Below are 12,465 nucleotides of genomic sequence, written 5' to 3'. Positions count from 1 at the left end.
CAACCTTGGTGGTCAATAGCTAACATTCCCACCAGGGATAATTTAACATTTGCTTGTATCATATTGTAAGAAGCAAGCTCATATTCTAAGTCCTATAGTGTAATTCATCTCAATAAATGGGCCACCATCAGTTCAATGTTCAAAATAGAATAATTCTTGATTTCATTCTTTCCTCCCCTCCCCACACAAGTTACGTGATTTATAGCTCCAAAATACATCTCAGATCTGCCTTTTGCTGTTCATTTACACTGTTACCAATCTAAGCCTATCTCTCTATCTATTTAGATAGATATAGATATACATATCTGTGTAAACATACTTGTAAGTTTCTATAATTAATAAATTTTAATGGTGAAATTCACCAGACACTTTTCTTCATCTTACCTGACCTCTCTGGTATTTATCACACTTTCCTGAAATTCTTTCTGGCAGGCATTTTTCTCACTTTCCTGAAACTAATCCTGTGGTTTTAACGATATTGTTTTAAATAGGCTTTTCCCTACTTCCTGGCCTTTCTTCTAAGTCTTATTGCAGGCTGTTCTTCCTTTTCCCACCCTTCAAATGTTGATGTTTCCTTTTTCTCTTTTTCTTTATACTTTCCTTGGGTAATCTCATCTGTTCCCACTGTTTTTACCTAAAATTTAATTGCTTACAATTCCCACATGTATTTATACTGGTCAGAACTCATTCCTGAGCTTCAAACTCTGAATATACAACTGTCTTTGAAATAGTTCCACCTTGATGTTCTGTAGGTACCTCATTCTCAAAATGTCTCCAACTGCATTTATCAGCCTTTCCACCAAATGTGCTTTTCCATCTGTCTTAGCTGAGATTACCCAAAATCTGAGCCTGAGATGGAAATTCTTGTTCAAATTTTTTATGGAGAAAATGCTTTCAAGTAAAGAGTGAGGGAAGCAGGATAGGACAGGGTAAAAGTTAAGCAAGCATTTGATTTCAGCTGGAAACTAGCAATAGTATGATCTTATGGGGAAGTGCTGGAGTACAAGTTATATCATGAATCTTACCTTGAGGCTAGGAAGCTGGACTTTTGTACTGTCCTCAGTGAGTAAATTATTGCCTGAGGCCTGTGGGTGGGACCTAACCTCTCAGGTAAGGTGGCTCACCATTAATTTGTGCTCTAGGACAGTTTTTTTTTTTTTTTTTTTTTTTTTTTAAATGGAGCAACTATGAGTTATCAGTCAACATTCACAGCAGTTGGAGGATGCATGGTTAAAGGCTTATGTGTAGGGCATGAACATATCCACTATTACCTCATCCCTGAGTTCCCTATATTAATATGTAGCACCACTGTCTACCCAGGTATCCAAGTAAAAATCTGGGAGTGATCATGGAGTCTTTTTTCCCCTCTCTCATCCCTCATTTAAATAGTAATAATAATAAATGATAATTATTGAGTGCCCACAGTATAAATTTCAAATTCCATAGCATGGTTCGTAAAGTCCCATGGGATGTGGCTCCTGTCTATTTCTCCAGTCTAGTATTTAATATTCTCTTCCTTATACTCCATTCTGACCACCTAAACCTGTTGTGGATTTCTCAACATAATGTGCTATCACTCTCAACCCCTCTCATCATGTCATCGTCACCTGGTCAACTCTTACTTGTCCTTTGAGAGAGTCCACATATTACCTCCTTAGGGAAGTCTTCTCTGGCTACCCTAGGGTGAATTAGATATTTAACATTTGAGCTCTCACAGCATCCCATGCCCCCATTTTTCAGAACACATTTCACAATGAAATACAATTGTTGGATTACTTGTCTATCACCCTTCATTGAATGTAAGCTTTTTCAGGACAGTGACGTTACCTTGTTTGTCTCTTTTTCTCTAGCATGCATTCCAGTGTCTTGGATGTTGTGAGCATGCACTAAATGCTTCTCACATTAGTGAAATAAAATGAATGAATGCAAAGAGAAAGTGTGGCCAAAATTCTAAATGTTTCTTCTGAAAAAAATTGTATAAGCTCTGGTCTGATGTTTATATAGGGAAACTATTTTAATAGGTGCTAGGTAGATGAGTATTCATAGAAAGACAATCTATTCTACATTTTACTGTATCATCTCTCTTTAGTCCTCTTGAGCCACGGAGCTCCATTCCAGAAAGTCCCAAAGGAATCAGGGAGAAATCTGCAGCTTCAGTTTCACTTATAATTATGCTAAAAGAGATCCCTTTCTGAAATTTTCCCCTTTGGCCATTGAATTTGTTTTCTATTGCTGCTGTAACAAATTAGTGCAAACTTAGTGGCTTAAAACATTACTGATTTATTATCCTACAGTTCTGTAGATCAGCAGTCAATGCCGACTCAGCTGGGTGTTTTGCTTGGCATCTCAAAACTCCGAAGTCAAGGTGTCAGTTGCACTGTGCTCTTATCTGGAGACCTGTGGCAGGGGTCAGGGCTGGGGTGAGGAGGAACCACTTCTAGGTTCCTTCAGGTTGCCTGCAGAATTCAGTTCAGTGGGGTCACAGGATCGATATATTAGTCCATTATGCTGCTAATAAAGACATACCTGAGACTGGGTAATTTATAAAGGAAAGAAGTTTAATGAACTCACACTTCCACATGGCTGGAGAGGGCTCACAATCATATCGGAGGGTGAAGGGGAAGCAAGACACATTTTACATGGTGGCAGGCAAGAGGACGTGTGCAGGGGAACTCCCCTTTATAAAACCATCAGATCTTGTGAAACGTATTCACTATCATGAGAACAGCATGGGAAAGACCTGTCCCCATGATTCAATTACCTCCCAGTGGGTCCCTCTCACAGTATGTGGGAATTATGGGAACTACAGTTCAAGATGAGATTTGGGTGGGGACACAGCAAAACCATATTAATTGAGGTCCCCACTTTCTTGCTGGGTGTCAGCTGAGGGTGGTTACCAGCTTCTAGAGGCTGCCCACGTTCTTTGGCTTATAGCCTCCTTCCCCCCATCTTCAAAGCCAACAATGGCCTGTTGAGTCCTCATATTTTGAATCTCTCTGACTTATCTTCTGCACTCTTCTTTTGAAGTTTTTACGGGCTCATGTGATTAGATTAGTCTCACCCTGATAATCTCCTTTTTGTTATATAACAAAACATAATCACAGGAGTAACACTAGGGGTTGGAGATCATGGGAGTCAAAATTCTGTCAACCACACAACCAATCATAAGAAGGGTCAAGAGAAAGTTATGTGCCCTCAACTCTGGTCCCCAGTTGAGACAGGACAGCTGTGACTCTCATTTCTCTCTCTCATTTCCAGATGAAGGACTTGCGTCATGAGAATATTAACCCTTTATTGGGTTTCTTCTATGATTCAGGGATGTTTGCCATTGTGACAGAATTCTGTTCCCGAGGGAGCCTAGAAGACATACTGACAAACCAAGATGTGAAACTCGACTGGATGTTTAAATCATCACTCCTGCTGGATCTCATAAAGGTTAATGGGAAGACTGAGGAAATCTTGGATTTTCTCTGTAGATTAGAACTTTAATGTTTTGGGATATTTTATCTTCCTTAGATTGTTGTGATCATTTCACTCCTTACTTTCTGTATTAGTCCATATTCATGTTGCTGATAAAGACATACCTGAGACCGGGAAGAAAAAGATGTTTAATTGGACTTACAGTTCCACATGGCTGGGGAGGCCTCAGAATCATGGCAGGAGGTGAAAGGCACTTCTTATATGGTGCTGGCAAGAGAAAATGAGGAAGAAGCAAAAGTGGAAACCCCTGCCAAACCCATCAGATTTCATGAGACTTATTCGCTATCATGAGAATAGCACAGAAAAGACCAGCCCTCACGATTCAACTACCTCCCCGTGGGTCTCTCTCACAACATGTGGGAATTCTGGGAGATACAATTCGAGTTGAGATTTGGGTGGGGACACAGCCAAACCACATCACTCCACCCCTGGCCCCTCCAAATCTCATGTCCTCACATTTCAAAACCAATCATGCCTTCCCGATAGTCCCCCAAAGTCTTAACTCATTTCAGCATTAACCCAAAAGTCTACAGTCCAAAGTCTCATCTGAGACAAGGCAAGTCCCTTCTGCCTATGAGCCTGCAAAATCAAAAGCAAGCTCGTTACTTCCTAGATACAATGGGGGTACAGGTATTAGGTAAATACAGCTGTTCTAAATGGGAAAAATTGGCCAATACCAAGGGGTTACAGGGCCCATGCAAGTCCGAAATCCAGTGGGGCAGTCAAATTTTAAAGCTCCAAAATGATCTGCTTTGACTTCAGGTCTCACATCCAGGTCACGCTGATGCAAGAGGTGGGTTTCCATGGTCTTGGGCAGCTCTGCCCCTGTGGCTTTGCAGGGTACAGCCTCCCTTCTGGCTGCTTTCATGGGCTGGCATTGAGTGTCTGTAGCTTTTCCAGGTGTACAGTGCAAGCTGTCGGTGGATCTACCATTCTGGGGTCTGGAAGATGGTGGCCCTCTTCTCATAGCTCCACTAGGCAGTGCCCCAGTAGGAACACTTTGTGGGGGCTCTGACCCCACATTTCCCTTCCACAGTGCCCTAGCAGGTTCTCCATGAGGGTCCTGCTCCTGCAGCAAACTTTTGCCTGGGCATCCAGGCATTCGCATACATCTTCTGAAATCTAGGCGGAGGTTCCCAAACCTCAGTTCCTGACTTCTGTGCACCTGCAGGCTCCACACCACATGGAAGTTGCCAAGGCTTGGGGCTTCTGCCCTCTGAAGCCACAGCCCAAGCTTTATGTCAGCCCCTTTCAGCCATGGCTGGAGCAGCTGGGACACAGGGAACCAAGTCCCTAGGCTGCACACAGCATGGGGACCCTGGGCCTAGCCCACAAAACCACTTTTTCCTCCTGGGCCTACAGGTCTGTGATGGGAGGGGCTGCCATGAAGGTCTGTGATGTGGCCTGGAGACATGTTCCCCATGGTCTTGTGGATTAACATTAGGTTCCTTGCTACTCGTGCAGATTTCTGCAGCCAGCCTGAATTTCTCCTCAAAAAATAGGTTTTGCTTTTCTACTGCATTGTCAGGCTGCAAATTTTCTAAACTTTTATGCTGTGTTTCCCTTTTAAAACAGAATGCTTTTAACAGCACCCAAGTCACCTTTTGAATGCTTTGCTGCTTAGAAATTTCTTCTTCCAGATAACCTAAATCATCTCTCTCAAGTTCAAAGTTCCACAAATCTCTAGGGCAGGGGCAAAATGCCACCAGTATCTTTGCTAAAACATAAAAAGAGTCAGCTTTGTTCCGGTTCCCAACAAATTACTCATCTCCATCTGAGACTACCTCAGCCTGGACCTTATTGTTCATCTCACTATCAGCATTTTTGTCAAAGCCATTCAACAGGTCTCTAGGAGGGTCCAAACTTTCCCAAATTTTCCTGTCTTCTTCTGAGCCCTCCAAACTGTTCCAACCTCTGGCTGTTACCTAGTTCCAAAGTCGCTTCCACATTTTCGAGTATCTTTTCAGCAATGCCCCACTCCCAGTACCAACTTACTATATTAGTCCATTTTCATGCTACTGATAAAGACATACCCAAGATTGGGAATAAAAAGAGTTTTAATTGGACTTACAGTTGCACATGGCTGTGGAGGCCTCAGGTTCTTGATGGGAGGCAAAAGGCACTTCTTACATGGCAGCAGGAAGAGAAAATGAGGAAGAAGCAAAAGTGGAAACCTTTGATAAACTCATCAGATCTCATGAGACTTATTCACTATCATGAGAATAGCATGGAAAAGACCAGCCCCCACGATTCAATTACATTCCCCTGTATCCCTCCCACAATGCATGGGAATTCTGGAAGATACAATTCAAGTTGAGATATGGGTGGGGACCCAGTGAAACCATATCACTTTCCTTCCCAAGTTTTGCCCCCACCACCCTTCTCACAGTTCTTTTGTCCGTATCTGTTATATGATACAGATACAGAAAAGGTTTGCCTGTCCTCTCCCCAATTTGAGGTCCAGATTTTTCTTTACTTCCTGTTGTCATTGAGCACTCTTCTGCCTTAAGCCGTCCTTTCTTTCATCCAAGTTCTCTGCTTTGTGGATGTGAGAAAGTGCTCATTCCCAGATTATTTGGTGCTACTTAGCTCTACCTCCTAGTTTTCACCCTTCTAAATGGTGGCTCAGTCTAGAACTAGGTGACAGGTCTTTACACACCATGGCTTTGTATGTGGAACTCAGTGCCACTGGAAAACCAAAAGACCAGTGGATCTATCAGGGATCACCTTTATTCTCTGAGCCAAAGACTCCTGACAGCCAAGGTAGGGTTCATAGAGGAGTCCCATGGAGGAGTTTTTGGGGATCCCATGAATGCCACAGAATAATATGCAAATTGTGTATACGTGCATTTTTTACAGGGCTGATCTGCATAATCAATGACTTTTTGGGCTTCTTGCATATTGATCATAGTCTTGACCTTTTTCTGCTAGCCTAATCCTTTTTCAGGGCCTTGAAAGGGAAAGACATTCTCTCATGCCAATTCCCTTTAAGATAGGTGTGATTAGCCTCCTTTTACAGAGACTCAGGGAGGCTAAATGAGGTACACGTTGTTATAGAGTGTCTGGCACATATAGTAGGTACTCAATAAATGTTTCTCAGCCAACTATTAGGTGGTGGAGCTAATAATAAAATCCAAATCTCCTGATTCTTATTCTAGTACTTTTTCTGCTCACACTGTAAGCTAAGCCCAGTGAGTTAAGGGAGGAGCCTCTAAATGACAATCCTCTCAAGGCCATGATAAATGAGAAGCAACCGTTAGACAACATGGGGGGAATCTTGCCCACTGTAGACTCTACTCAGAAGTACTGAAGAGTGCAGACTATCCAAGGGCACAGGGTGAAAAGAATTCCAAGTACAAAGGGGTGTCACACTGCAAAAGAGCCAGATACTTAAAAGGACTTTTAGCAAACAAAGTTCTGAAATGACTGGACTAGAATATAAATGTATGTATATGCAGAATGAATAAATCCATCTGAATGAGAGTCCTGGTCACATTTGAACACCTTATGAAGGTTGCCAAGCAGGTGCAGAGATCAGTACTAGACAGCTTTCTTCTTTCTGGTTGCCTGTTTTTAACTACAAAAGTAATATATTAAGTGTAAAACTCAAATGATATATATTGGAAAAATACTCACATTTACTCAACCCTCTTTCTTCATACTCCCCCTCAAAGTTAACTACTGCTAACAATTTGGCAACCACCTTGTAATTAATTTCATGTGTATTTATATGCATTATAGCATTATAGATGACTTTTTTGTTTGTTAAATATACATGCTCTCACATAGTTCTGCAATTACTATATTTCACTTACTTTATGGCTTAGAGTTGTTTCTATGTCAGTTACATACAGGTCTATCTTATTCTTTTTAAGTGCTGCAGAATATTCCCTAGTGTGAATGTATCACACTCTAGCCAGTCCCTTATTGATATTTAGTGCATTTCTAATTATATACTATTATAAAAGCAAAGCTACAACAAGCAGTCTCATCTTTGTCTCTTTGTGTATACATGCAAACATTTCTCTGGAGGAGAGGTAGGACCCCTGGATCATAGGGTACACATCGTTTAAATTTTGATAGCTATTGCCAAACTGCCCATGTACAAGTTTGTCCCAGTTTCCATTCTTGCCAATAATGGGTGAGAGTGGGTTAGAACTTCTGGGGGAAATTCTCCAAATTCCTGGCAATTATATGTATATGGATCTATTCTGTATCTGAAATGTTAATAAGTCTCCTAGTAACACGTAATTCTCTGCACACACAAGATAACATTCTTCACCAAAACATAAAATTTTAGAGCTACAAGGGATCTGAAAACTGACTCATGTTGTCAAAGGTTTACTTTGCCTGCATAGAAGAGAAAAAAGCTGAGTTCTGGATCATAATAGCTCATGCCATTAACAATCTCAGAAATTGGTGTTAAAAGCACAAAATAGTTAAATGAGTTGCTAAATAAATCCTGTTATGTCATCTACAGGGCATGAAGTACTTACACCACAGAGAGTTTGTTCATGGGAGGCTAAAGTCTCGAAACTGTGTGGTAGATGGGCGTTTTGTACTAAAAGTGACAGATTATGGCTTTAACGACATCTTAGAAATGCTGAGACTCTCTGAAGGGGAATCTTGTGTGGAAGGTAAGCGATGAATTGTACCCTTCTGATGCACACGAGGTAACTCCAAAGTTCAAATGAAAATATGCACTGAATTAAAGCCTCAGGCTGATTTCAACTCTCCACTTTTGTTGAAAATCCAGACTCATTTCCAAGCCAAGGGACTTGAATGAAGTAGGCCCGCTGTAACTTCGGCCCAGCCTAGCTTTCTGAACAGAGCCAGTGTAATAATGTTCGGTTCCTGCTGTGGCAGGATTAGGCTGTATTGTTTGGAGACCCCAGCAGTCCCTGGAAAAACTTGCTGAGCACTAGGCACACAGTAGGTACTCAATAAATACTTGTCAAGTTGAATGGAGGGTAATTTGGAAGCTGGACCCCCACAAAGTACATTTTAGAACGGGATGTCGCTAGAGCATACCAGCACTGTCTCTGTCAGAGAGGAAGAATTGAGGAGTGATCTCTCAGCAAATAAATGCTCGTGGGTTATGTGGGAAGGCTTCAGGCAGAACTGTGGCCTTCTAGCAAATAAGTAGCCATGCCTGTCTCAAAGTCAAATAAAAATATAGAGACAAATCTTTAAATGAAACATTTTATTTGGGAAAACAGTATTTCAATTTGTGGCATGCACATAGACCAGGGTGGTCCTTGGTATGTCCAAAGAACACAGAAAAGTTGGGGGTTCTATTGGAAAGAGAAATGTTATATATGTTTTTTAAAGAAAACTCATTGGCACTACCAAAGTTTTGGGGAGCAGGAAAGCTCCGATTGGTAAGTGATGGCTGTCGGTAAAACTAGTCTTAGAGTCATGGCAGTTTGTTTCATCAGCTACTAAGTAAAACTGATGTTAAGATTATAGAAGGTCATTTCGACATCTGGCTTGCAAGATTATCCCTGGGCAGGCACTTGTACCCCAAGTGCTTTTCTTTTTCTCCTGTGGTCTCTGGACTCCAATTTAATTGGATGTAATAAGATAACTCCAGTTCATATCATCAATTTTCACACTAACAATGTCCATTTTGTGTTTTTGTCTTCTGTCTAGTGCACCAATGGTAGCACTAAACAATGCCTGTAGGAGTCATAACAGATCAAAGAAATAGGAGAAATCTGAGATGGGGGGTGGGTGGGTGAGAACCGGGGAGGAATGAGCAGATAGATGAGAGAGAGAAAGAGGAAAAAAGAAAGAGAACAAACATGATGAAATACATATAGGAAATGTGGGCATTAAATGTTTTAACCAATATTGCAAGCATAAAGAAGAGAGATAGTGACACAAAAAGACAGAAAAGCAAACAGCCCAAAAAAGACAGAGAGAGAGAGAGAGAGAGCTGCAAAACCACATCATATATCCATGTTCTTAAAATTATCTTTGGCATAAGTTTTTAAACTGCTGACTTTACTACGTAAAAGAAAAGAAGAATGAAAGACACACAGAGAGGGAGACACACGTGCATAGACAGAGAATCCAGTCATTGGTGGTATCATCTTTGCTCTTTATAAGACTTGTGGGTTATTAAATTTAGGGAGTCGTCTAGTCCAATTCCCTCCTTTTACAGATGAGACAATTGAAACTCATGATTTCCTCCAAACCTGCAGTGACTTAGCAGCAGTTCTAGGACTTCAAATTCAGATTTTCTGAAGTCTGACCCCTATCCTGTAGACATGGCAAGTACTTAGCATTCTGTCAAAATCAATTCTCTATAAAACACAATACCTTGGGAGGCCGAGGCGGGCAGATCATGAGGTCAGGAGTTTGAGACCAGCCTGGCCAGCTTGGTGAAACCCCATCTCTACTAAAAATACAAAAATTAGCCAGGCATGGTGGCGCGCGTCTGTTATCCCAGCTACTTGGGAGGCTAAGGAAGGAGAATCGCTTGAGCCCGGGAGGTGGAGGTTGCAGTGAGCCAAGACTGTGCCACTGCACTCCAGCCTGGGTGACAGAATGAGACTCTGTCTCAAAAACAAACAAACAAAGAAACAACAATGCCTAGCTTCTCAGAGTTCCGTTTAATTTCCAGATTGGCAGCTTTGAAACTTAAGAAAATCTAGTCTTAAGGTGGGTAAAGGATAGCTGCAGGACTCTCTTTTCTGGTTTTGTGCTTTTGAGGGCACTATGTCTGTCTGTCTCTGTCTCTGTCTCTCCCTCTTATCATTTTACTCCATTCTCCAAATTGCAGTGGCAGTATGGATGGTCAGTCCATTCTTCACACACTGCAGCCAGAAGGAGCTTTCTAAACCACAAATCTGATCATGTTACAGCTGTGCCTAAATCTATTGAATGGCTTTCCATTGCTCTGAGGATAAAGTTCAAATTCCTTTACATGGCTAACGAGCTGAGCCCTGCATGGCCTGGAACTTGCTGACCTCCCATGCTAACCACTCCCCCTCTGTCTTTATGCTCTGGTCATGCTGAACTCCTTCTAGTTGTTTATTTACACCAGGCTGTCTCTTACTACCAAATCTCCACACAAGCTGTGTCCTCTGCCTGGGACACTCTTCTCTTCCCACTCTTTCATCTACTCTTCTGGGTCTGGCCAAATTCTACTCCTTCTTCAGCATTCAACTTAAGTACCACTGCCTCAAGAGGCTTTCCATGACCCCTATGCTGGGCTAGGTTGCCCTCTTTATGATCCTTTAGGGCCCTGAACTTTGTTGTGATACCATAGTCCATTAGCATTACTCATTCAATTAGCCTTCTCTCCCCCCACCCAAACTACAAGCTCTGTGGGGGCAGGAAACAGGTTTGCCTCTCTCAGTGCCTTTCATAGTTCCTGACAGAATATTTGTTGAATCAACAAAAGAACAAAATAAAATGAAATAAAGGAACTTGTCTCCCTACCTTAGATGATGAGGCTAAAAGAATCTTATAATTGAAAGGCCATTGGATGTCATCTGACTCAACTTCCATTTTATAGATAGGGAAGCCAAGGTTCAGAAAGGTAAGCTACTTAGTGGCCAAGCTAAGATTTTGAACTCAGGTCTCTAGATTTCCAGTTCTGTGTTCTTTTATACTATACCGCAGTAGCTCTCCAAAGTCAATTCTATCACCCTAGCAAAGGTCAGAGTTAATACTGGCTCCAGCAGATAAAAAACAAGCCAAAGTAATTTCTCTAGTTTTCCCGAGAGTTCAACTCTAATGGTAGTTAGTGGCTCTTACTTGGTTCTGGAGTGGAGATGAGGAAATAGGGGTGGGTTGTAAGTGTATTCATTACTGTCCACTCTCAATTATGTAAGTATAGTGCAGAAAAGCCTCATTATAGCCATTAACAACATACATGTAAGTGCTCTTTGGAAATACTATTTGGTAATGATTGTATTTAATCACCCAGCTTTTACCAGAGAGTTTTGCCCTCTTTTTCCATCTTGTGCTTTTAAATGTGCAGGGAGAAAGGATGTCAAAAAGAAACAGCCACATGCCATTTTTCTTGCTCTCAAATATTCACCCTTGCACTCCTCTCCAAAACCGTGGTGCCTAAAATCCCACGACTATAAATGTATTCCTTTGACATTCAGTCATTAAAGTATCATTCATTGTTTTCCGTTTGATTTGTAAATATAAATCTTCCTAGGCAGGGAGACATAGGGGCAAAATCACTATAGTGAGTGTGTTGGAGACTTTCATGGGTGTAGGTGAGTAGTGGATGGTGGGTGGAAGCTCAGGAGGGCCTGGTTGGGGGACAAAGGCTGGGGAGGCTTGAAGAGCAAAGAGAGAAGATGAGTGCATGATTGGTGGTGAAGCTGGAATTTCTTATTTCACCATTTTGATCAGGATTGGCTGAAAATAAGAATTTCCATGGTGGATTTCTCTTTTCTGGGTTTTGCTAACAAACCAAAAATAGTATCTCACCTTTTACCCTTCTTCCTATTTCATAGTACTTTGTTTCTTGGACTCTCTTCCCAATACCCAAAATTTAACAAGATGAAAAGTTAGCCATTACTTTCCCCCGATACCCTCACTCTTAGCAGACATTTGTCTCCAGCCTCACTATCTAGATGTCACCTTGTTGTTTACTCCAACTCCCTCTCATTCTCAAGGCACAGGGAGCCTATCCTTAGCCCTGTCACTGCTTTCTCCATTGTAGCCTTCCAATGTTTCTGGTTCCCTGTGTTGCTGCTGCTACCCCCACCCCCATTTAGGCCCCTCTCACCTCACTACCTGCTCTTACTGCAATGACTTCCTAGCTGGTCTCCCTGATTCCAGCCTCTCTCCTTCAATCCAGCTTGTGCATGTTGCCAGATTAATCTTCCCCAATAGGGCTTTCATCAAATCCCTCTCCAGCTCCAGCACCCCTACTGCCTTTTGTATTCACTCCAAATGCCTTCATTTGGCTCTCAGGCCCTCTCACCTTCTGCTGCCATTCTTCCAGCCACCCGC

The 12,465-nt window shown here is 41.9% G+C and overlaps 1 protein-coding gene across 1 annotated transcript in view; it reads left to right on the top strand.

Moving 5' to 3' along the window:
* The window catches only part of GUCY2F (guanylate cyclase 2F, retinal), a 112,479-nt gene that overhangs the window by 71,195 nt on the left and 28,819 nt on the right, over positions 1-12,465 (top strand). Inside the window, exons 9-10 of the mRNA XM_030934485.1 lie at positions 3,259-3,435; positions 7,961-8,117. Of these exons, the coding sequence (XP_030790345.1) occupies positions 3,259-3,435; positions 7,961-8,117 (334 nt within the window). The remainder of the gene's footprint in view (positions 1-3,258; positions 3,436-7,960; positions 8,118-12,465) is intronic.

Source organism: Rhinopithecus roxellana, chromosome 7 (assembly GCF_007565055.1).
Source record: "Rhinopithecus roxellana isolate Shanxi Qingling chromosome 7, ASM756505v1, whole genome shotgun sequence".
Taxonomy (NCBI): domain Eukaryota; kingdom Metazoa; phylum Chordata; class Mammalia; order Primates; family Cercopithecidae; genus Rhinopithecus; species Rhinopithecus roxellana.
Note: the sequence above shows the minus strand (reverse complement) of the source record. Positions and strands in the feature narration are given on the sequence as shown.